This window comes from Peromyscus eremicus, chromosome 20 (genome assembly GCF_949786415.1).
Source record: "Peromyscus eremicus chromosome 20, PerEre_H2_v1, whole genome shotgun sequence".
Taxonomy (NCBI): Eukaryota; Metazoa; Chordata; class Mammalia; order Rodentia; family Cricetidae; genus Peromyscus; species Peromyscus eremicus.
The window spans coordinates 408691-433848 of record NC_081436.1 but is presented as its reverse complement, the minus strand read 5'-3'; the positions used below and the strand labels follow the sequence as shown (position 1 = coordinate 433848).

General features: G+C 51.6%; 1 protein-coding gene and 1 long non-coding RNA gene across 3 annotated transcripts in view; one reads left to right on the top strand and one right to left on the bottom strand.

Annotated features, from left to right (window-relative positions):
• Positions 1-14709, top strand: part of LOC131897057 (uncharacterized) — a 44717-nt gene extending 30008 nt beyond the window's left edge. The window contains exons 3-5 of one of the 2 annotated variants that reach the window (XR_009375572.1): positions 6880-6986; positions 7246-7368; positions 14529-14709. This is a non-coding gene — a long non-coding RNA (uncharacterized LOC131897057). Of the gene's footprint in view, positions 1-6879; positions 6987-7245; positions 7775-14528 lie in introns of those variants that run through there. The other variant, XR_009375571.1, reaches the window with a different exon arrangement.
• Itga5 (integrin subunit alpha 5) lies at positions 1434-24752 on the bottom strand. Its single transcript, XM_059247911.1, has 30 exons — positions 24353-24752; positions 17988-18118; positions 16434-16546; positions 16192-16312; positions 15925-15986; positions 15785-15830; positions 15526-15651; positions 15285-15329; positions 15125-15168; positions 13243-13299; positions 13024-13076; positions 12532-12740; positions 12104-12295; positions 11911-11956; positions 11653-11754; positions 11439-11494; positions 11188-11342; positions 10601-10738; positions 10438-10505; positions 10018-10168; positions 9837-9929; positions 9645-9724; positions 9441-9521; positions 9231-9336; positions 8652-8804; positions 7461-7544; positions 7240-7353; positions 4978-5079; positions 4212-4334; positions 1434-3616 (listed from the first exon to the last, which is right to left on the bottom strand). The coding sequence occupies exons 1-30, from the start codon at positions 24724-24726 to the stop codon at positions 3533-3535; spliced, it is 3309 nt and encodes a 1102-aa protein (XP_059103894.1). The 5' UTR covers positions 24727-24752; the 3' UTR covers positions 1434-3532.
• Between the last annotated feature and the right edge of the window lie 406 nt (positions 24753-25158).

Genomic DNA, 25158 nt, shown 5'->3' with positions numbered 1-25158 from the left:
TTGGGTGAATTCATTATTGATGAGCCCTGCACCCCAGGCTACTAATGAGTCCAGGCCGACTGCCCTAATTGATGTCAAGAAACTTGAGACCCCCAGATCATCTTCCCGCCTGCCAGCTGCCTCTTCTGAGCCCCTTACCCCCTCCCCCCATCTTCAGCTGCTTTGTTACTTCCTCCCTCCTCTTTTCCACCTTCACCAACACAGACAAGGAGAGGGTCAGGTGGCTGATCTCCACAGCCTCCATGCTCCTCTGGAGAGTGGGAGACACATTCTAACTGCAGGGTCCGAGGCTGAGGAGGCAGCTCAGAGGAGAGTCAAAGAAGTAAGCTCAGGGATAATGCCGGTACTAGATCACATCTGTGGCGTGCCTGCGCCCAAGGAATTCCTTAATTAGAGGGAGATCTTGTCACCCTCTTCTGGAGCAAAGGCACCATACAGTCACACCCGTGACACCAGCCCTTAGTCTTAGCCCACTTCCCTTCTTCATTTCCTCCTCATTACAGTGGAGACATTTCAGACCCAGTCCCTAAAATTGGTGTCAACCTTCCCCAGTAGGATCTCCTTGAGAATTCCTGCTGTCCTTGGACGTTCTGGGCACTTCTCTGCCTCATGTCTCTGCTGCCTCAGTCCTCTTGCCTTGTGGATTCTGGAAGGACACTCCATAAGTATAGGACTGGAGTGTGGTTCAGGTAACTTACCTGGAGGAATATTTGAAGGTGTTGTAAGAGTCTGAGTTAATAATAGCCCTGCTAAGGGGAGAGTTGGGTCTCACACCTCCCTGCCACAAAGTCCCAGAAATTTGTGGCTATACTGCCCTCTGGTGGTAAAATCCTGGTCTAGCATGACACAACCATCTTTGCCCTACTCAGCTTCCTGCACTTCAGGACAGACCTTGAGAAAGAGGACCCTGGGGCTGTCTCATGTGGCATGCTTTCTCTTTGAAGACCTGAGCTCTCTGGCATGTTGGTTAAGAATAAGGGCTTTCACAGACGGGCAACACTGAATGTGACTTTTTCTGCTATGCAGTGTGACCTTGGCAAGTTACATAAGCGCTGGGCCTCAGTGTCTCCTAGAATAAATGGAGGTAATGGTACCATCACAGGACTGGTAGAGTTTAGATGTGGGTGAAACGTTTACCATGCAAGCCTGACAACTTGGGTTCAGATCCCCAGAACCCACATAAAAACCTGACTTATATAATAGCTTGTGTCTGAAATCTCATTGCACCCTAAGACACAGGAGAACTGCCAGAAGCTTACAGGCCAGCTAGCCTGTGGTATTCAGCAGTAAACAAGAGACCCTGCCTCAAGCAAGGTGGAAGGCAAGGACCAACACTCAAGTTCAAAATTGTCTTCTGACCTCCTGTGTGTGGTAAACTCACATGCCCAATTACAAGTGCACACACGTGCACAGGAAGAAAAATTAAGAGATCATCTATATGAAGTATTTAATGCCCCTTACACTGGCACACAATAGTAACTCCAACACAAAACCCCAAAGCAGGCTGTGATTAAAGGCCCTTGTCACCAAGTCGAAAGATCTGAATTTGATTCTTCTTTTTTTTTTTTTTTCTTTTCCCCAAGACAGGGTTTCTCTGTGTAACTAACTGCCCTGGAACTAGCTTTGTAGACTAGACTGGCCTTGAATTGAGATCCGCTTGCCTCTGCCTCCCAAGTGCTAATACTAAAGGTGTGTGCCACCACTGCCCCTGCCCCGTTTGATTCTTAAACTCACTTGGAAGAAAGCCAAGTCCTCCAAGTTGTCTTCTGACCTACCTCCATTATGTGCTGTGGCATGTGGCCCCTCCCACAATTCACACAAAATGTGCAAAACAAACAGAAAAAACTAATGGGCTTTCCTTTTATTTTATTTTTCTGATTTAAGGGAAGCCCAGGTGAGTGTTTTGTGCAATCTTCCCTCACCTTTCATCAGGACCTCTCTGCATTCTCAATCCTAAAGAGGAAAGATTTCTTTCTTTGCTCCTTGGTGGTAGGGAAGTCTGGATCTGGTGGGGGCTGGATGAGGAACAACAGACAAGCTCCCACTCTTTTTTTTTTTTTTTTTTTTTGATACAGGGCTTTTCTGCCCTGGCTGACTTGGAACACACTCTGTAGACCAGGCGGCCTTGATTTCAGAGATCTGCGTGCCTCTGTCTCCTGGTCTGGGATCAAAGGTGTGTGCCGCCGCTGCTGGTTCCTTTCTCCCCTGTTCTCTCTCCCTTGGGTCTCTTGTAGCCCAGGCAGGCCTTGAAATTATTATGCAGTATGTAGCTAAGGATGACCTTGAACTGGTTCTCTGGCCTCCATCTCCAGAATTCTGGGATTGTAAGCATGTGTTACCACACCTAGCTTCCTTTCACTGTCTTTTAATCATCTAGAAGTTTGTGGGGTGGAGGAATCTCACTCCTGGCTCCTAGTGGGAATAGGCCCATGGGAGACAGACATTTCCTTTTTACCCTGCTTTCTGGGTCTAGGATAGTTTGGAAAGTAGGGTGGAAGGACAGACTGCAACTTTGGTCAGTGGGGGCAGTGGGTGGGGTTTATTGCACTTGCAACAGAGTTTAAATAAGTTGGGGGTGGGTTCTGGAGCAGAGGGAAAGGGTGGGTGGGGAGGGAAGGGCAGCATCAGTGCAGCTGGTGGGCAGAACCCAGGTCCGGCAGGCCTGGGGCTCCCCATTCTCTGGGGAATGAGTGAGCCTGTTTGACCAAGCTGAGGTTCCAGATATGTTGCCACTGTGGCCTGGTTAGGGTCCTGGGCAGTTCCTGACTTCTCCTAAGTCAGGGATGAATAGGGCCCTAGACCCAGGTCTGCAGCTGACCCAAATGCCATCCTGGGTCTGTGAGCATACGTTCTTAAAATCTGAGACTGGGCTCCAGATCAATCCCAGGCCCCAGACTGGGTCTGGCTCCATTCTCATTCTGACTCCCCTGGACCTGGGTCTGGGCCAGCATCGACCTTTGTTTGGGATTTGTCCTGAGCTGGTCCTGCAGCACCATCCACGGTTAGTGTTCTTTATTGGCCCTCTAGGATGGGGGCTATCGGAGCTGCCAGGTCTCACTCCCCAAGTCTCAGGTTCTTAGCTGCAGGCTTTTTTTGGATCTCTGGGAAGGCCAAAGATACATCTTTGCAGTCTGGAACCAGACGGGAAGTCCTGGTGGTATGCCTGGCCCACAGAACCATGACTGGATTCCTTAATTACGGCTCCAAGTTGCCTTCATTAAAGTCTCCAAAATGTAAAGGCTGAAGGAAGGCTGAGGCTTCTGTCCCTGGACCTGAGGCCCCCATCCAAGAGAGGGCATGTGTAGAGGCCCCCAATCCAAGAGAGGGCATGTGTAAACGAGGGTCCTTCACAGTGCATGGGGGGAAGGATCCCCAGCTTCTTGTCCCCCAGCTCTGGCCCTTCAAGTATGTCTCTGGGCTAGGGAGAACAGCTTCTCCCCAGCCCTCAGCACCTTCAGGAAGTGCCTGGTCCCTCCCTGTTGGCAGGTAAGGGACTGGCTCTTCAGGATCAGGAGTCTGGGATCAGGAGGACTCAGGCATCTGAGGTGGCTGGAGGCTTGAGCTGAGCTTTTTCCATGGCTGTGCCGTACGGGAGGGAGCGTTTGAAGAAGCCAAGCTGATGGGAAAGGAGGCACAATGAGAGATCATATTCATTCTACTAGGGAACCAGAGGGATAAGGAACTTCCTGCCTCCAGCTTCCCCATCCTGCCAAAGTGGCTTCTGAATACACGTTCAGATACTTCCCCAAGGGGTCCAATGAATGTGGGAGGTCTAAAATCAGGGGTTTATTATGGGGCAATCTCTTATCAGAGTTTTAAAAATGCTCCCAGTAAGCCAGGAAGGGTAAACAAGTTCAGTTCAAGTGCCATATCTGATTGCCCAGCAGTGGCCGCCACCTGTAGGATATGATTTGTTATTCACTGCCACAGTTTTCGAGGAAATGACAGCACAAATGCCATCATGTATTTGCCATCTGCAGTTTTGCAATATTGGCAAACTTATCCCGAGACAGGAGGCTTTTTTCTAAACGGGGGCTGCAGACTGAAGGGAGGGGTCCAATAGTAAAAGACAGGATGGGGGTGTGAGGAGCCAGGGCAAAGATGAGGGCCTGTGCTGGAAAACAGATCTGAGAGCGGCCTTTTAGATTCTACTGTGTAACAGGTGGAGCCTGGTAAGAGGGTAGCCAAGCCAGGGGCAGGGTGTGGCTGACCTTGTAGAGGATGTAGATGAGCAGACCTAGGAGCAAGAGGCCAAAAAGGATGGCTAGGATGATGATCCACAACGGGACACCATTGCTGCCTTCTGCCTTGGTCCACTGCACAGCTGTGGCCACCTGGGGACAAGCCAAATGACACTGAGAGCCCAAAATTCTTCCTACCCTCTTCCTGGCTACTACTGACTGCTGGGTCTGGACCTAACTCTCATTTTTAGCTAACAGCATTCTAAACTTAAAGATGGAAGAGTCTGACGTGCACAAGTGTCTTTTTGTTTTTGTTTTTCGAGAGACAGGGTTTCTCTGCGTAGCCCTGGCTGTCCTGGAACTCACTCTGCAGACCAGGCTTTGAACTCAGAGAGATCCGCCTGCCTCGGTCTCCCAAGTGCTGGGATCAAAGGCATTCACCGTGTCTCTTGTTTTTGTGTTTCACATCTGCTGTTTCCTCCACCCAGAATCTTCCTTTCTGGGACAGTTAGCCTAGTCAGTTTCCTCAGGCCTCAGATTGTACACCACTCCTTCCAGGGAGGAAGGAGGACTGGGTTCAGGTATTCCTATGACGTATTTCCATAAACTGTCTGGTATGTGTCATGCTGACATCATTGCCTTCTAGGTTGTGAACTCCAAAGCAGAGACACCATGTTAATCACCTACAAAGTCAGGAAATATTTGCACAAAGAAAGACCAGCCTGTATCCATGTCCTCACCCTGCTTCTGACATTCTTGAGCCTTCTTTGATCAAGACCTCTGACCTTGAACTCACCTGAAGTTTCTTTTGTGGCAGCTGCCGAGGCAGGATCTGGTAGGGCATCTTCAGAGCTTCATATAAAGCCTCACACTGCAGGCTGAATGGCTGGTGTTCCCGCTGTGGGTGGAGAAAGGTGGTCAGGGCAGCCCCTCTTGGGATCTAGAGGACACAGGGCTTCCCCAGTTTGTCTCAGGATGTGATTGCTCCCTATTAACGGACTCACTCTCTCTGATTCTCTTGATGTGCCTTATGAGAAATGGTAAATGTAAAATTGAATAATTATAACTGAATAATGTATAATCAGATGACTATGTGTCTAATAATCTCTTAACGATGAATATGGGTTAACATCCAGGACCATGGTTGATACATAATGTGTGTTCAGCAAATGATAGCTTTTTCTTCTTCCTGCTTCTGCTTGTCCCTTCACTATGGATTCATCTTGTCTCTCAATTTTTTTTTTAAATTACAGTTGTGTGCATGTGTGTTCTATGTGTATGTGCATATGTGTATATGTGTGTTCTATGTGTGTGTATGTGTGTTCTATGTGTGTGCATGTGCATATGTGTGTTCTATGTGTGTGTATTTGCACATGTGTATGTGTGTGCACATACCAATGCCCATGTTCCATGACACACATGTGGAGGTCAGAGGATAACTTTTATAAGTCAGTTTTCACCTTCCACCTTGTTGAGGCTGGGTCTCTTTTGTTTCTGCCACTATGCTACATACCACAGGCTAGCTGACCCACCAAACTCAGTTTTTTCCTTGGGTTCCAGGAATTGAACCCAAGTGGTCAGGCTTGAACAACTAGTCCATTTACCCACTGAGCCATCTCCCCAATCTTCTTTCCTTTCTTCTTATTTATTTTTTAAACATTGATGTATTTATTTGTATGTGCTTGGGCATGCACATGCCAAGGCTTGCCTATGGAGGTCAGAGGGAGTCAACTCTCTCTTTCTGTAAAGTGGGTCCGGGACATCAAACTCAGGTTGTTAGGCTCAGAGGCAGGTACTTTACCCACCCACTGAGCCATCTCACAAATCTTCTCTTCTTTCCTTCCTGTGTATGGTGTGTGTGAGTGCATATGTAGGTGGGTCAGAGCCTGAAGTCTCATACACTGAGACAGGCTCTCTCTCTCATGTGTATGTATGTGTATGGTTGTGTTTACATGTGTGGGTGGGTCAGAGGCTGATGTCAGATATCTCATACATTGAGACAGGCTCTCTCATTGAACCCAGATATCACCATTTTGCCTTAACTGTCTGGCCAACTGACTGTGGGGATTCCTTATTTTTGCCTCCTATGTGCTGGGATCACATACACATGGCTGCCACACCAGATAGGCTTTCACTTATGTAAAAACTCTAGTCCTCATACTTGCATGTAAGTGCTTTACCCAAGGAGTCAGCTCCCAGCCCACTCTGGTGTTTAAACCTGTGGGTTGGGTATGCACTCTACCACTGATCTGCATTCCCATTCACACTGCTGCTTTCTCTCTCTCCTCTCTCTCTCTCTCTCACACTCTCTCTCTCTCTCCCCCTCTCTCCCTCTCTCTCTCTTTGGTTTTTTTGAGACAGGGTTTCTCTGTGTAACCCTGACTGTCCTGGAACCAGGCTGGCCTTGAACTCTGCCTCTTGCCTCCCTAGTGCTGGGATTAAAAACATGTGCCACCATGTCCAGCCTGATTTTCTTTTTGTGTGTCTGGTTATTTACTTATTGTTTTTTTGTTTTGTTTTGTTTTGTTTTTTGAGACAGGGTTTCTCCATGTAGTTTTGGTGCCTGTCCTGGATCTCGCTCTGTAGACCAGGCTGGCCTTGAACTCACAGAGATCCACCTGGCTCTGCCTCCCAAGTGCTGGGACTAAAGATGTGTGCCACCACCGCCCTGCTTATTTATTGTATTTTTTTGAGACAGGATCTCACTGTGCAGCCCTGACTGGCCTGGAACTCACTTATGTAGACCAGATTGACCTCAACTCACAGAGATGCACCTGCCTCTGCTTCTGAGTGCTGGGATTAAAGGTGAGCGAGTACCATCATGCTGGCCTCTACTGTTCTATCAGGGCCAGAAAGGGAAACAGTGGCTGTTTCTACTGTGGCCACGAGGTGGCGCCGAGGACACACAACTGGTCTAAACCAGGGTGAGGGAGGGAGCTGTAGTTTGTATGTTTGCACAGTTGCCAAAGCAGAGGAGGAAGGGTAGACAGCAGGGAGAGAACAGGGTCAACCAACTAGGCCCAAAGGTTGGGGTCTGGGCTGCATAAAGCTCCCTCACCTGCAGGAAGGTCTTGGCCCAGACTCGGAAATGCAGCTGCAGACTCCAGCTCTCTTGGCGGTGCAGTGGCCCAAACTCACAACGCAACCTGAAACACTTGGCTTCAGGGCATTTCTGGAGAAAAAGAAGGTATTTGAGCCCAGAATTCTACTTTGGTGATCCTGAGAACTTAAACCGGTGTCCAGTGATTGGGGCCAACTCCATTCCCTGCAATGACTTACCAGGACTTGTGGCCCTGCGGTGGTAGCGCTCCTGCCGGGAGCCTCTCTTTTCTGCAGGTGGTGTGGGACGCTGTCGGGATCCAGCTGGAAGGAGAGACATTCTTACTGTCCCTCCTGCTCATTACAGCACCTAAGTCAGCCTGAACCTGAGTTCCAGAGCAGGAGCCCAGCTCCTGTCTCTGTCCCTGTGTCCAGCCAACCCACCCACTGCCAGAGCAAGGCACCCACCTTGTTCTGCACTGAAATAGGAGAACTCACAGAGATCCTCCTGCCTCTGCCTCCCGAGTGCTGGGATTAAAGGCGTGCGCCACCACCGCCCGGCCTTCATTACTTACTTTATTTAGCAGTGCCGGGATTGAACCTAGAGTCTTGGACGTGCTAGGTAAGTGTCCTCCTACCTGGCTAATGGCTACATCTTCTAGAGGTTTCCCATCATTATGTTGACTTTGTATCCCACAGCATATTAGGTCCACTTGCCTGTTTTCCTTCTTTCTTTCAAGAGTTCTCACTATGTAGCCTTGGTTGTCCTAGAACTCACTAAGGAGACAGGACTGGCCTTAAAACTTGTGACTATGTTCCTGCTCCAGCCTCCTCTAAGATGACAGGTGAGCTAAGATTACAGGTGTCACCACCATGCCTGGTAGCTCTGCACCTTCATTACTTTTTGTCCATCTTCTTTTTTCACTCAGGGTCTCATGTATATAGCTGAGGATAATCTTGAACTTCTGATCTTCCTTCCTCTCCCAAGTGCTGGGACTATCGGTGTACATGCCAGGTCTCATCACTTTTCAACAGCCAATCATTTTTCTTTTTACTTCTTATTGTTTACCAGCCTTCGTTAGATGCAAGCTCCAGGAATGTGGGGACCTTGTGAGTTTCATTTGGTGTGGGGTTTTTCCTAGTTGTAACTGTAACCCTTACTTCATTAAGTGTTGTTTGCAAACACACATTCTCGGAGGGCCAGAGGACAGGCCTGAGAAGCCTCAGAGGGACGAGGTGGCATAGACCTGGGAGCGCACCAGGAGAGCGAAGACTGTCAGGCAAAGGACAGGGATGCAGCAGATACGGGTCTTTTTTCTCCTTCTAGATCTTGTGGAGTCTGTCTCCCCACCACTTCCAGTAGCCTCCAGGCAACCTTTCCCAGCCCCACAGCCCCAGTCCTCCACCCCAGGCCCATGTCCAGGTTCTTACCTCCAGGCCCTGTGAGTTAGGAGTGTAGTTGGAGGTACAGTTGCTGAGTCCTGTCACCCTGGTCACATAGAGGAGCTGCTGGCCTTCCAGAGCCTGGGGACAGCTGAGCTCCAGCACGCCCTGGCTAATGGAGCTGGGGCCGTGGTTGATGAGCTGAGAGGGAATAATACAACTCTCTGAAGGGAAGGCTGGCTTGATAAAGAGGCCTAGGTCACCACCCATACACCCTGCATCAGGGCTCCTGTCTGAGAATTGAAGGAACACCTGAAGGCACTATAAAATCCACCTCAGCCATCACTTTTGAGACAAGGTCTCACTCTGTCCCCAGGCTGGCCTGGAACTTACTGTATAGATCATGCTGGCCTAGAACTCACAGCAATCCTCCTGATACAGGCCCCCTTTGTAAGTCAATGGACTGGTGTGTTCCTCTTCTGGCCATCTCTCATAGAGCCTCAGTACTCACCAGGCCGTCCCCTCTTCTCCACTAACCCAGGTCCTAGTCACGGTCACTTATACTGGCTCCTCTTTTCCCCCATCAAGTGGTTTGACCCCCTGGCTTTGTCTCCCAACCTTCCTCACCTCATAGACATGGTGGACAGCAGGGCCCAAGTCTCCCTCCTTCTGAGGCTGGTCTTGGGGATACCAGTCACTGACTGGGAAGAGCACAGCTTCAGGCTTGGAGACACTGAGGAAGAAGATGGTTTAGAGCAGGCAAGAGGAATCCAAGTGTCTTCCCCTAGAAGTCCACCACCCTTCCCTCTAAGGGCCCCATTCTGCTTGGGCACTGACCCATTAAGGGAGACCTGGGCCTGAGCCTCCACGGAGAGCGGGAAGGAGACCATGTTGCTTTGTGAGTTGTTCAGGTTCTTGCTGTGGGATGGAGGCAAGAGTGAAGCAGTTTGCTGAGGGAGGCACCAGGCCCTGCCACCTGCCCCGCACTCTCCCTTCTTCCAGTCTCAACTCAGTCCCAGCTCAGGTCCAGTCACTCCCTACCTAAAGATCTGGAAGTCAAACTGGATGGTTTTCTTTGTGTCTCGAAGATGAGGAACAGTGAACCGAAGGCCACCCCAGAGCTGTGAAACAAAGGAAAGGGGGACTATTAGATGGGGTGTTGAGCTGTGCGCTGGGGCAGCGGGACCCTGTCCTGTACTCTCTCCAATCCCTTCCTTTTCCACCCTGACTTACACTGGTGCCTGCCTTCATGGGGTTGCCCAGGTCACACACCAGCTGTCGGCTCTGGTTCACAGCAAAGTAGTCACAACTCAGGCTGGAGAAGTTCTGGGGACAGGCAGGCACAGGTCAGTCAGGCTTTGGCAGCCTCTGGAGGGGATCACCACTGCAGCCCCATTTGAGAGTCCCTTCTCACCCCTGGGTGTCTGACAAGTCCTGAGTACTCAGCCTCCAGCGGGGCTGTGACCCGAAGCTCAGCCTCATAGGCGCCACCCTCACCCAAATTTTGGGCATGGAATGTCAGGTTCAGTGAGTTCTTGTCACCCAGGTACACATGTTTCTTCTCCCTGAAGGAAACACAGGGTAAGGACACTGAAGAATGAATCCACAAACCAAGGCAATGGGATATGGCAATAACACAGCCGGACTAGCCTTGCTGATTGGGCCCTAGCTCTGGCAAGCATAAGGTGAGGTGCTGCATGCACAGTAGTGCCCTTAATCTGTCTAGAGTCAGGGAAATGAATGCTCCCTGTAGACAAAGCTGAAACCCAGAGATGCTTACAGATCTCACAGCTAGAGTGTCCCTGACACTTAGTCACGTGACAGTCCTACTCACCCATACACATCCAGCTGCAGATCAGGCACACAGATATTGTCCTCACCGCAGTCCAGCAGAATTTGGGCCTGGGGAGCAGGATAGCTTTGAGAGGGGTCCTACCACCCCCTTTCTGGGGCTCTGCCTCAGATGCCAGGCCTGTCCTCCCAAGTTCTTTCCTTACCTTGTCCTCTATCTGACTCTTGCTCTGGTAGTGTAGGACTGGCTGGAGGCCATGGCTGTCCATGGGGGCATTGGGGTCCAGGGAGAAGTTGAGGGCGATGTGAATCGGGGAGAGTTTGTCTCGGAATTCTGACTCATTCTAGGGCCAGGGGAGAGAGTGCACATGATCAGGGACTCTGGGGTCTCAGTGGCCTTGCTTCTTTGACTTACTTCTCTTGTTATCTGTTTAAGACCCAAATTTAACAATCCCCATTGCTCTGTGGGTCTAGGCTCCTGGTGTCTGGATCTTCTGACAGAAGGGCTTTTTTTTTTTTTTTTTTTTTTTTTCGAGACAGGGTTTCTCTGTGTAGCTTTGTGCCTTTCCTGGAACTCGCTTTGGAGACCAGGCTGGCCTTGAACTCACAGAGATCCACCTGTCTCTGCCTCCTGAGTGCTGAGATTAAAGGCGTGCACCACCACCGCCTGGCAAAGGGCTTCTTTTTTAGCCTCTCAAGAATCCCATGCCCTTCAGGGGGAACCTCACAGAGACAGACAGACAGACAGACACACACACACTCAGGCTAGGTCACCCCCACCCTCAAGCCATACCCTGAGGTAGATCTTCATCTCCCTGCAGTCCTCCCGAGCCCCGTTCTGGATAATCAGGGTCTGGGTAAGGGTGGCCTGCTTGGAGGCCAGGAACAGCGCCCGCCGAATCCCTCCCTTCTGCTTCTGCCAGTCCAGTTGGAGTTCTACTTCAAAACCTGTGGCCAGGAAACATGGTGTGAGTCTGTCTCTCCTACCTGCTGGACTCAGTCCTCCCACTCCATGGTCTACCACACTCAAGCAGTCCCCCTTACCTATAGAGTGGGGGACGTGCTTTCCAGAGGCATTGAGGCAGAAGCTAAGGTTGATGCTGGAGAAAGACGGAGGAGAAAGTGCTGTGGAACTGGACTCCTACCTGCCTCAGAAAGACCCAGACTAGGTCACCCCCATTTGTCCCTTGCTGAGGCAGACATGGGCCCCCTGCCTTCTGACAGGTGCAGATCTCTGCAGGTTCCTGGCTCAGCTCACCAGGACACGGGGTTTCCTTCCAGGCTGCAGCTGCGCTCCTCTGGGTTGAACATGGAGGGGAAGATGGTGAGAGACGCGCTGGCAGATATGATAGGCCGACCCCTGCAGAGTGGATGTGTGGTAAACAGAATCAAGGCTCCTCCGAGGGCTGGGCACCTGCCCCAGGACACCAGCTCCCTCTGCACTGACATTGCCAGTCTTAGTTCTAAAGGGACGTTTCTACTTCCCCAGGCTGCCTCAGTCTCCCTGAGTTCATACCTGTATACCAGAGCCTTGTCCACACCAAAGGACCCAACGATTAGATCTGCAAAAAGCCAAGATACAACCCTTTACAGCAAGCCCCAAATCAGGATGCCCTTTTCCCAGGCTTTCTAGTTTCATGGCTCTAGGAGACCCGAGTTAGGGAACTGCACCACCTGGTGGCAGCTGCCTAGAAATGCACACAACTTACCAGGGTATCCATTGCCATCCAGATCACTGCCTCCTCGAAGGGCGGAGCCAAAGAAGTCTGGGGTATGGCCAGCTGCCCACAGGGGCTGCAAAACCTGGGAAGGCTTAGTGCTCAGTCCTCCTGGGCCTCCGGGGAATATAAACACGACTCCCTGCTGGGTTTCCCCACCAAATGGAGCCCCAATGGCAACATCTGCAAGACATAACACACATTTGTCATCAAGTTAGGAGGCCAGGTGTTGAAATCCCTACCACAAAACCTGCCCCTCATCTACCTGTCCTTCCTGTTCTAAATCTCTTTAAACCCCAATATCCTTGGAAAGTCAAGAGGGCCTGGGTAGTTAGTTTAGTTAACATAAACCCTCCCCCTAATTCCTGACCAATCAGGCTCCCCCACTCAGTCTCAGCCCCCTGGGCCATGATGCTTACCATTGTAGCCATCTTGGTCCAGGTCCCCCAGGGGTGTCAAGGAGCTTCCAAATCTGCCGAACTCATCTTGGCCAGTGAGGGTGAGGGTGGGTGTGGGCTCTATGCCAGCTGGGTGCTGCAGGTAGATATAAACCCTGCCCACCTCCTGAGGTCTCCCATCAGCTGTCCGCTCCATGAGCAAGGGTGCCCCTACCAGCAGATCATCTAGCCTGCAGAAAAGGGCAGATCCAAGCATCTTGATAACCTGTCTTGTCACAATTTATTGCTCCTATACAGGAAATCCAGGCATTCTGGATCCCCAGGCATTCCCTTCTGTGAATAAGATCTGAGGGCTCTGATGCAGCATTCAGCCCTCTCCTTGCCCTGACCAACGAGGAGGATAGCATGAATGAGAGTTCAGAACAAAAACTACGAGGAGCACTCTGCCCGCACTGTCTCATCCCCATCCTTCCTGCCCAGGTCTGGAAAATGCACCCCTTCCCCATCACTCACCCATCTCCATTGGTATCAGTGGCAGCCACAGCATAGCCAAAGTAGGAGGCCATCTGTGGGGACAAAGGACATCACTGGGTCAGAACACGGTTCAGTCAGTAAACAGATCAAGAGTGAGTGGATGTTCAGTGGCTCCAGAGAAGGTTGGAAGCTTGACACTATTGGTCCAGAGCTTAGTTGACAAGAGAGATAAACTGGAGTAAGCGAGGGTGTCCTCACCTGTTCTCCTGAGACATTGTAGAGGGACTGGATGTCTGAGCCATTAAGGATGGTGACCTGAAGATGAAGAGAAAGGCCTGTTGGTCCTGGATGCCCCACAGTCGAAGGTCTGGGACACACGGGACAGGCATTCCTCAGGGGCACCTAAGCACTCCTCTGACTCCTTCCCAGTTTGCCCGCCCTCCACCTACATGTCTTCTCTACCCTGTTGCTGTTTTGCCCTTTTTTTTTTTTAAAGATTTATTATTTTTATGTACATTGGTGTTTTGTCTGCGTATATGTCTGTGTGAGAGTGTCAGATCCCTAGAACTGTAGTTACAGACAGTTATGAGCTGCCATGTGGATGCTGGGAATTGAACCTGGGTCCTCTGAAAGAGCAGCCAGTGCTCTTAACTCCTGAGCCATCTCTCCAGCTCCCGCTGTTTCGCCTTTTTCCTTTAAATCTCTTATGGATTTTCATCTCTACCCAGTAGATTCTAGTGACTAGATTATAAGGTCGGTTGGACCAGGAGCATGGTTTTGGTTTTTGCCCCTCAGCGACTAAAGAAGGGCTTAGCAAGCAGGAGGTAAGCAGTAATTGATATCGAATACATACTGGTGTTTCAAACCCAACAGACTCAAAACTTCCGTTATCCCTCACCCACCAGCATCTGCAAGTCCTCACATTTCTGTCTCCTCTTAGCCATTGGCCCAGCAGACCTCCAAGTCTCTTGGATCCTGCTTTCTGCCTGCTGTTCTGCTGAGACTTGGTGTGAGCCTTCCTAGGACTGCTGGGCATCCAGCCTCTGTGCCTTGGATTTCTCCCACTGGCATTGATGCCAGAGAGCAGATGGAGACTGTTACTCCCCCCGTGCACCCCGGGGAGCCCCCTGAGCCACTGTCAGTCTCTGTCTCTTGGGGGCCCTCCAAGGCTCCTGGTGTCTGGCCCCACCGTCCATGCTTGTTAAATACTCCCTTACTCTTCTCACCCTCTTTTAGCTTGTGGGGCTACAAACTAGCTCCAGTTTCCTATTCTTTATATTCTTCATGCCTGTGCCTGGGACTCCCTCTTGACCCATCTGTGCAGAGCCCTCACAGAACCTTCTCTGACGCACCCTCTCTGGAAAGAGGTTACTGCTTTCCTAAAATGTGTTAGGTTACCTCAGTTACCTTCCAATTCAGAAAGAGTGTAGAATTGGGAATATGGCAGATATTAAATATTTATCCAGCTGCCCCTAAGCAACGTAATTGGTATCTTAGGACCATAGTTTATGTGCAAATTGTCAAGGCTGTTCTCCACCCGACAGGGCTGTAGTGGGGAACACCATCATGAATGGACAGTGCCTGAGACCTTGAGAGGCTTGTGAACAGTAGCTCCATCAAGATGAAAGCTGTGTGTCTCATCCCACATACTTGACTAGAGGTGCCTGACAAGATGGGATAAGATATCTTAGTCTCATCTCTCACCTTGCCTTAATAAATGTTATTAATCGGACAGCTGTGTGTGGCACCCATCTGTCCGGGCTCTTGTCATAGTCTAATGATAGCAGCTGGCTGTTGTACACTCCTAACAATTCGCAAGTGCTTCCATCCCCTTACAAGTGCCTAGTGAGGTCAGAACTATTATTACCCCATTGCACATGGAAGAAGCAGCTTGGAGAGGGTAAGCAGGGGACAGTGTAGCAATAAAAGAACAGACGAACTTATCCAGAATTTGAACCCAAGTCTGACTTCACATGCTTCCTTTCCTTGAACTAGACTTCCGAAATCCTATCTGTTTTCCCCAGAGCCTATGTTCTTATCTTTTTTTTTTTTTTTTTTTTTCCTGAGGCTCCACAAACTGCCATGCAAGGCTCTGCACTTAGCCAGGGTGAGAGGCAGGAGATGGTGGGCAGGGTCTTACATAGCCATAGGTGAGGTTCCCTTTGGGCACACCAGCAACAAAGTCTGCAAAGAGAAGAGAAACTGGTGGGTTGAGGGAAGGACAGGACAGACTCAGAACACTGTGTTTTGGGCTCTCTCCAGCCCCCCCTTTGGCCTAGCCTGGGGTAAGCCTCACTTACCTTCTGTGTCATCACCACTGAATTCACCCACAGCCACAGAGTATCCTGGGGGACAGAGTGGGTGGATGTTAGCATTGCCTCCTTTGGGACCCTATTCTCTGGCCCTCAATCCCTTCATAGTCAGCCTCTACACAAGTATGGCGGCAGAGCTGGTGGTGCTGAGTGGGAGAAGCAGGGGAGGCTGGGTGAGGACAGAAGCCCCTAATGTGCCCTCCCATTCTCCCCCCACCTGCTTGCCTACCCAAGTAGCTGTCATCATATATGGAGCTGGCCTGGCGGGTCTGCAGCTGCCCCTGTACCGGATTGATGAGGTATTCTGGGTAATAGGACTTCGAGATCTGCTCTTGAGTGGCGGACAAGATCTGGCCTGGAAGGAGAGCAGAGTGATGGGCCGGGGGAGGTAATAGGGACTTAGTGGGGTGGAGAGGATTAGTGAGTTCAGACCTAGAGGGGGAAAGGATGTGGTGCCAAGGCCTGAAGAGGGCAGAGGAAGGGCTTACCTTGCCAGAAGTAGCTCCCCGGTCCACCCAGGACCACATGGCCAGTCTGTGGAGAGGTGAGGGGAAGAGGGGATGAGTGTACCATTTGGTGCTGACCCTGGGTCCTCACTCACCGCCCTCCCTCCCCAGTCACCTCTCACCTTGGTGAACTCAGCACTGAAGCCCCCTTGACAGTAACCCTGCCCTGCTGCGCTGCTGAAATCTGTGAGGGAAGAAGAAAATGAAATGAGCTAGCTGTGCACTGATGGGCTGACAGGGAAGAGAAGCAGGAGCCGAAAAGGAGACCAGAGAGTCTCCTGAGCAGCCTTGAAAATGTATATTTTGCTGCTTGGTGGCCATGAAGAGAAAGCCCTGAGCACCTGGGATCCTCACATGGAAATAGTAGGTCATGCCACTCTGGCCCCTACCTGAGCGGCAAGGTGCATACTCCAGAATCCGGGTGAAGTTGTCTGTGGAGAGGTAGCAGGTGCCCACGGGGTCACTCTGTGGATCCTTTTCTGTGCGCCAGCTGTACAGTGGAGCGCATGCCTGGGAAGGCCCAGAGGGTGATTTCGCGTTTAGCCCAATAAGAACTCCCCAGCCAGGCCTGGCTTTCTTCACCACTGCTCAGCTCTTAGGCACCATACCACTGAGCCCACTGGCCCCTCACCAAGATGGAGGAGCCGTGGGCTCGAACCGTTGCCCCGAACCACTGCAAGGACTTGTACTCCACAGGCTCCTCTCCCTTGGCACTGGACAGTGAGGACTCCAGGATCCGGGAACCTTGGGGAAGTTGAAAGGGGGCTGTCACACTGGTTCACAGAGAGGTGACCCTCAGCCTTGGCCCAGGATGCTCAGCATTTCTAGACCCTGAGCCCTGAGCCCTTCCCAAGCTGTCTCCTTGGTTTCTCTGGTTTCCTCTTAGCTATAACAGGACACTTGCACTGTGGTGCGGGGGAACTGGGGAAGTCCCATGGCTAACTTCTGTCTGTACACCAGCCCTGCATCTGCCTCCAACAACCTCTCTCTCTCCACCTCCTCACTAGACCTTCCTTTCTGTCTCTTTCCAGCCTAAACTCTGCCCTTTGTACCACTGCCTTTCTTCCTCTTCTTACTCTCCACCTGTCTCTCAGGCTTTTTATTTATTTGTTTGTTTTTAAGACAGTGTCTCATTTGTAGCCCAGGCTGGCCTTGAACTTCTGGCAATCTCCCTGCTTTAGCCTCCTGAATGTCCTTAGGCTTTTAAAAGTCAGTCTGTTTAGGAACTGGAGGCTGTAACTCGGTGGTACAGCACATGTGTGTGTGCATAATCCCTAGCACCCTTTCAGAAATCGCTAGCCTTCATGTTTTTTCTTCTCTTTCTTTTCTTTCTTTTTTCTTTTTCTTTTCTTTTCTTTCTTTCTTTCTTTCTTTCTTTCTTTCTTTCTTTCTTTCTTTTTTTTTTGAGACAGGGTTTCTCTGTGTAGCTCTGGAACTTGCTCTGTAGATCAGACTGGCCTCAAATTCACAGAGATCCAAATGCCTCTGCCCACTCTCAGTGCTGGAACTAAAGGTGTGTTCCACCGCATCTGGCTTGGCCTCCACATTTTCATGCTTACCTCTTCTTGCCCATTTACCTCAGTCCTTACCTCTGATGATAGATTGTCTGAATTTATATCCTTGATCTCTTACTAGCTGAGTGACTTAAATTCTGCTTCCTCCCTCACAGGATGGGGAAACTAATTCAGTTGCTGTAGGATTAAGTGAGCCAAGGCACTCATGATAGTGCCTAGCATGGAGCAAATGCTCCAGTGCTGGTTGAATATCCTCTGCTCCCTCAGGTTCATCTGCTTGAGGGCTGAGCTCCCTGTGGCAAAGGCTGACTCACACTATAGCTGGTGTGCACTATCACTTAGCTTAGGAACAGAACCCTCTTCAAGCCTCTTCTTCTGTCTTTCGTGTTATGGCCCTGGCCTCCCAGAGTTGTGGGTGATTCAGTGGAAATGAGAGCCACATGTTTCTGAATCATGCCCGCCCTCCTTGGGCTGGGCTGGGCTGGGAACATGGAGTAGTGCCATAGGGAGCCCACAGCTAGGAAATGGAGCACCAGAACTACTACTAGGAGAGCACGTGGTTCTGGTGCTGAGGCTGTACGCCTCACAGCAGGAACCCCAAGCCCCATCCTCAAGCTGCAGGCCCACCCACCCACTTATGCTAGGCCCCTCCCTGAACTCTTCCAGCCTACCTTTGCTGTCAAATTGAATGGTGGTGCACTGGGCAGGGCTGGTATCCCAGGGACACACGTAGACAGCACCACCCTGCAGAACACCTGGCTGGCTAGTGTTAGCCTTGGGTGCTCCCACCAGCACACTGACCCTGTGAAGGGGCAAGGAGAAGCGGATTAGGAGGGGTCCTATTTCCAGGTCAGTTTCGGGTGGCAGGATGCACCCAGACCTTTGGGCCCAAGGGTGGGGGTGGGGTAGATGTCCCTTGGGTTGTATTTATATCTCAGAAGATGCCACAGATGCCAGAGGCAGGGGCTGGAGTCAGGCGTTCCCACGTGCTGCTGTCACTAACTCCGCTCCTCCCCTCCTCCCACATTCTCCTACCTTCTTCTACTACCAGAGAGAAGGAGCCAGAGTCAGTTCCTGGAAAAGGAACGAGGGGCAGAGGGTCTAGACTCCAGCTTCTCCTTTTCTTCCATCTATCTGCCAAGGTTGGATGCCCAGACCAACTGAGGCTGTGGACCAGAGGTTGAGGGTGTGCTTGGCACATGCAAGGCCCTCAGCATCAGGAAAACAAAACAACAAACAAATAGCACCAAATGCAATGTATGTCCTTTGGTTGAAAGTAGATTAAAAATATATATTAAGAGACAATTTAGTCCTAGAACCCCAGGTTCCTGTGGAGTTTCAAGGCCCTCACCTATTGTGTACCCTCTCTCCCCAAGCCAAATTTTCTCCCTGGGTTGGAACCCAGGCAACTGGCCACTTAGTCTTGGGGCATGTTGGAGGAAAATGTGAGTGTCGAAGAGGAGCTGGAGCACTGTGAAAACAGGCTGTTTCCTGGGCCTGGTTTGCCCCACCCTGTGGCCCAGAGTAGATCTCACTAGCTGGGGCTCTGCCTCACTTGTACCTCTTTACCACAAAGCAGCCCCAGAAGACTGAACTCAAATCCTGTTCTGTTGGATCCTCTTCCTGGACACACATGCCGGAGATGGGGTCCTCCACCAAGGGAGGGCTCCTGGAATTCCTCCTCTACCAGCCCTGGTCCCTTGGCTCCTGGGCCTCCACACAACTCTCCTCTACTAGCCCTGGTCCCTTGTCTCCAGGTCCTCCACATAGCCACTGCCCTGTTCTCTCTTGGCGCTTTACTCAGAGTCTCCTGCAAGGACTGCATCTGGCAGCCTGGGCAGCTTTCCCTGGCACCCCAGCTCTGGGCCAGTGTCCGGGCCAGGCTTGGCCTCTGCTCTCCTCCCCCGCTGACATTGGCACTGCTCCTCAACCTCTCTGCCTGCCTGTCCCCAGTACTGCTTGCTCTCTTGATTTAGATTCCTGGGTCTCCTCCTTTGAAAAAAAAAGTAATCATTTAATGTGTATGGATATTTTGCCTGAATGTCTGTGTGGCGTGTGGGTACTTGGCTCCAGGAGGCCAGAAGAAGGTATTGGATCCCCTGGGACTAGAGTTACGAGTAATCATGAGCTGCCGCTGCCGTATGGGTGCTGGGAATTGAACCCTCCAGCCAGTGCTCTTAACTGCTAAGCCGTTTCTTCCTTCTTTTCTGATTTCAGATCTCTGGTCTCTCCACCTCTAATGGTTTTTGTACCCTTTCAGGTTTCAACACCCCCAACACCTACCCCTTTTCTTGCTTGTTCCACAGCCTTTATCACTAGGATTGTGGGCTCAAGAAGGGACTTAGCAGAGGTCACAAAGGCAGGAGTGTCTTCCACTAGGGTTACATATACTGAGGGGGAGGGTCAGGGTCTAAGAAGAGCAAGTGATGGGATCAACAGGGAAGGCAGTCCCTAGGACACCAGTGGAGTATGGGAGGTGTGTGAGAGGACAGGTGAGAATAAAGAAAGCAGGGGTCCAGGGGAACAAGAGTTATAGAGTGGAGAGGGGAGGTGCCAGCTTCAGTTACCCTGGGGACAGGAAATGTTTACTGCCTGTGGCTTCCTGTCAGTTTCCAGCCTCACATTTCTCCATTTGTCTCCCACCCACTGGGTCTCACCTCTCTCTCACTCAGGCATTAAGGCCAATTAGAGGTTTGAGCCACCATTCCAAGGGCCCAGTGACCTTCTCAGGTGAGAATGCCTGAGGCTGACGCCATTGAGAAGCTGCAACCTCAGGGCTGAGAGAGAAGAGAGGGGTGTGGTCCTTCTGTAGCTAGAGCTGCCACAGAGAATTTAGCCCTGGCCTCTTGCACCAAAAAATAGTGAGGGTAGTGGTCTACACAGTGAGTCACAGGACGGCCAGAGCTGCACAGGGAAACCCTGTCTCAAAAAACCAAACCAAAACAACAACAAAAACAGTGAAGGCATTGCACAGGAACCAGACAGCTGCACAAGGAGTTGGAGCTCTGGTTCTTGCCCTAGCTCAGCACGGGCTTGGGTTTCCTTTCTCTGGCTTCTACCAAGGTCCCCAGATTTCTTCCATACCACCTGCATTTGTACAGAAACTGAGAAGGGAGTTTATAGTTCAGCAGCCCTTACAAAGCTTGTGAAGCCCATGGGCCAGGGGCATATCTGTTTGCTATGTGAAGGTTTGGGGATCCCAGAATGTAGACAGCGGACATGGATCCAGATGGCTTCTACCTAAGGCTTTAGTGGTGTGTCCATCTCAGAGTTCTCATTCTAGCACCCACTCATGCCAACTGATGTGCCTGTGCCAAGGCTACCATGTAAGCTTATTATCCCTATTCTCCTCCTACCTGATGCTTCTTAAATACTGCAGCAGTAGAATCCTCATAGTGATCCGAAAGGGGCTAAGGGAGGGAGGGTCCTGGGGCTGTTTTCCATATTGCAGACTGCCTAACGGAAATCATGCATTTATCTGATAAGGCATACCAGGCTAATTAAAACTTCAAGTGCATTTGCTTTTGACTGGCATTACACCAACTTGTGTGGGGAACCTGGTTATCTCAGGCTGGTCAGAAGTTCTGATTGGCAGCTATAGATACTCTTGGTTCATAAAAGATGAAAAGACCATGAATTATCTCCCACTAGACGCTGCTTGGCAGATAGACTCTATCACAGAGTCCGAGGGAAGAAATGCTTGCCATCATTTATCCAGAAGCCTCAGAGGGTTTGGTTAGTCTTTTGAGACAGATGGCCATATCTAGAAGCCACCGCACAGAACATCTACTGGTTTTAGGACTAATGCAGATGCCCTGTGGGTGCTGCATGTAGGAAAGGAAGGCCATCTCAGTCCTGACATTCAACAAGTCCCCAAACTGCTGACCTAGCCTTATGACCTTATTTGACAGATGGAAAAACTAAGTCCAAGAGAAGTCACAGCCATCCGTGGTTGCTCAGAATCTTTCCCAGGATATGAACAGAAGCCTGGAATCCTGGCTCCTAGGCTAGTGTTCTGCCCTGCCCCACTGCCAAAATATCCCCTCCTCTCTTCTTCACTATCTCCCTAGCCAGGCTTTTGATTAACCAAGCCCCTGTTCAATATTCAGTTACTGTTTGACTCCCTTGGCTTGACAAGGTCAGGGTAGAGAGCTGCAGGTGGGTCAGGGCCCAGCTCCCACAATCCTGCCTCACCCCTAGCCAGGCCAGAGGTGGACACCTGCTACTGGAACCCCAGGTACATTCTGAAGGGGTACACCTGGCTGGCCGAATAGGAGTGGCCTCCAGCAGACGGGCTCACTTTTTAAGCTTTAAGTCATTGTCCCTCTTCTAGCCTTAAATTCTCTCAAAGATGAGTTGCTTTTGATGGTCCCTAAACTAACTTCTAATTCTAAATTTTTATGACTTTTGAAGCAATAATATTTTCTCTGCTCAACACAGGATTTTTGTAATAATCCAATGAGAAATTGATATGAAAGCATAAGAGGAATGTAAGGGATTATTATTGCTATCACAGTTATTAGCAAGTACTACAAGCATGTGAGGACTGGGAATGAGCAGTTCCAGCAGGTGGACTGCCTGCCAAGCGTGCACAGAGGCCCTGGGTTCAATCTCCATAAACTGGGTGTGATGGAGGGTGTGGCAAAGCCAGCCTGTAATCCCAGCACTCTGCAGAGGTAGGAGCAGAAGTTCAAGGTCATCCTTGGCTATACAGCTTGAGTTCAGCCTGGGAATGAATAAATGAATGAATGAATGCAAGTCAGAAATGGAGGAAAACTTAAGATATGAATGAGGTTGGTGCCAGGAAAATGAAAATCAGAACCAGGACTCTCCCCAGAAAACTCATGCTTTTCGTGTGTTGTCTGCACATGGGCGGGCACCTTTTAGGTGTTGTCTCATTCAGTTCTTAGAGTAAGTTAGACCTCATGTTCAAGGGAAGGCTGGTCTCCAAGGACTTAAGTAACTTGCTCAAGTCCCAGCTCTTTGGTGAGTGGTGAGCACTCATACCCAGGGCTGCCTGGCTTCACCCCTTGTTGCCTGTGAGACCTCTGCAGGGCTCACCCTGTTCTCTTCATTGTTCAACATGAGAAGCGATGCAGAAGAATCCGGAACACCCAGACCACAGCCTGAGTTTTCCCACATGAAGGAGAGGGAGTCCAAGTCCAGCACACAGGTGCTGGGAGGGAGAATATTCTAAGAGGGTTACACACAGAGCAAAGGGGAGGGGAGCAGAAAGTGAGTTGGACACCTGGGTTCTCTTGAGAGCATAGATGAACAGGGTGAGATGAAAAGACTGAGTCCTCTTTTAGAAGAAGCCTTAGGGACTGAAGGATCAGGCCAGGGCCCAGATACACACCTAGGGGACAAGGAGTGCAAAGTCCAACAGATATGTCAGTTTTAAAAGAGAACTAGCTGACCGTTTTGTGTGGGGTGGGGTAGGGAGAAGGGAGAAGGAAAAAGCCAGACACCCTGATGAGGAAAAACATCCTATATCCCCTCCATCCCTTCTGCTCCATTAGGGTTGCGGTAAGAAGTTTGGGGGACCTTGGGAGAGGCAAGGCCTGGCAGGGACTCTAGGCCAGGGTGATGCAATGAGGTTTGGGCAAGAGGCCAGGGTGTGGGGTGGGGACCTTGAAAAGCCCAAATTCAACGTCTGGGGCCTAGTTATCTTTTTTTTTCCACCCCTAAGTCCCCCAGACAAAGTAGAAGATCGTCCCTTCCCCAATTGAATTAGCTAGAGTTAGCTCCCTCCCCCACCCCCTAATTAAACAGACAGCTAAAATCAGCTCACCTCTGACAAAGGTCCTACCAAGCCCTAAGATCTCGGGGTGGGGGTGGGGGTGGGGGTGCTGCCGTGGGCATAAGGAGGCTCAGAGCTTGGAGGTGGAGGAGAAACTACTGCTGTCATCCAAGGGGTTCAGGAATCTGGATCTGGGGTTCCCTGTCCCAGAAGCTGGGACTGTCACCTTCCTCTCACTTCCTAACGTCCTCCCCTCATTTAAACAAACACTTTTGTTTCAATGTGGCCTCTAACTCTGATTTCCGAGCCTGTGGGCACCCATTTTCCAGGCACTAGGAGTCTAGGTCTGTTTATTACCCGGAAATAAGGATCTCCATAGAGAATTTCAGGAACCTTCGTTCTGATGCTCTTGGGCCCAGAAAGCCTATGTCTCCCCAGCTTCCGACCCTAGTCCCAGAAGTCTGAGTCTCAGTTCAACTACAGCCGACAAGCTACAGGAAATCAGCTTTTCTCTTCCTCCCAAGAGCTGAGCTAGAGGGAAACCGCCCACCCCCCTTCAGGCGCGCGCACACACACCCCTCCCGACACATCCGTGCACCGCCCTGGGCTGATCCCGCCTCTAGCCCCAGCACCCCCAGTGCCGGGGTCCAGGGATTCTCCCTAAGTTTTTGGATCTCCTTGCCTGAAGAGACTGGGGGTGGGAGGCGACGCAGGGGACTGAGGAGAAAGGGGAGGGGTAGCTCCGTCCTTCTCCCTGGTCTTTCCCCAGTCTGAGTTGATGGGGGAGGGGAGGATGAGACTGGCCCCCACATAACCTCCCGACCCTCTCAGTCTGTCTGCCTTCTTACTGCACGCGTTCACCCAGCTTCAACCCTCTCAGTGGCTCCACGGAGGATCTCGAAGTTCCTCCAGTGCTCCCTAAGGCCCGGCCTCCGCGCCCCCCTCGACTCCCACCCGCCACAGGTCTCCAGCAGCCCACAAATCGCCAGAGACCCTGAGCTTTCTGCGCTCTTTCCTCCTGGTTGGCCTCGAGACCCTGCCTGCACTTCTCCAGCTTCTAGATTCCCGTCCTCTCCTCATGCCACAAGTCTCGACACCGATCTCACACTCCACGTCCGCCACGGTGCCTCCCTGCTTCAGCGCGGGCCCCCAATTCTAGCTTGGGCCCCCAACCCTAGTTCTGGTCCTTTCAAACTCCGCCCTCAAACTCAAGTCTTGGTCGCCTCCAGACCCCGGCGCGCCCCCAATCTCCAGGTGGCCCCCTGCTCCCTTCTCGCCGCCAACCTCGCCACTCACCCGTCCCTTCCTGGCCGGTAAAACTCCACGGAGAAGCCGAAGAGGGAGCCGGGGGGCCCGGAGAGCACCGCTGGGGCCTCCGCCTCTAGGTTGAAGCCCCCAACCTGGAGTGGCGGCGGCCACAGGAGCAGCAGCAACGGCAGCAGCGGCGGTAGGCACCGGGGCCCCCAGCGCAGCGGCACCGCGTGGAGAGGAGACGGTGGCGACCGTGGCGTCCGGCTCCCCATAGCGCCCGCTCTTCCCTGTCCTGGGGCCACCGACCCGGAGCCGCTTCCTAAACCTCCCAGAGGCGAATGACTCAACGCGGGGAGGAGTTTGCCAAACTCCCGGCTGGGCCCTCCCCCCGGCCGCCGGGCCGGCTGGCGGGGGGACATTCCTGGGTCCCCGGGACGCCGAGGCCGCGCCCCGCACCCCGAAGGGGCGTGGGGGGCCGCACCTCTGAACCCCTGGCTCCGGCCCCAGCTGGAGGCCGGTGGTCTGGCCTGGCTCAGACTGGGCGGGCTCGGGTTCTTCGCCCTCCTCTCCGCTTCCCCTCCCTCCTCCCCCTCCTTTCCAGATGTACAACGTAAACGCTCGGAAAAGGAGTTGGAAAAAGGGAGCAGAGAATTTCCTAATGAGGAAAGGAATCACCTCTGCGGAGTGGAGGGAGCCTGAACAGTGTGTGTGGGGGTCTCCCTCACTTATTCAGGAAAGAAGCTTTGGGGTCGAGAGACAAGGGACTCCTCTGGCGTCCATCCAACAGGGATTCCCCCTTGCCTTCCGGGGCCACCGGGTGCCTGGGTTCGGGCCAGCTGGATTGGGGACTC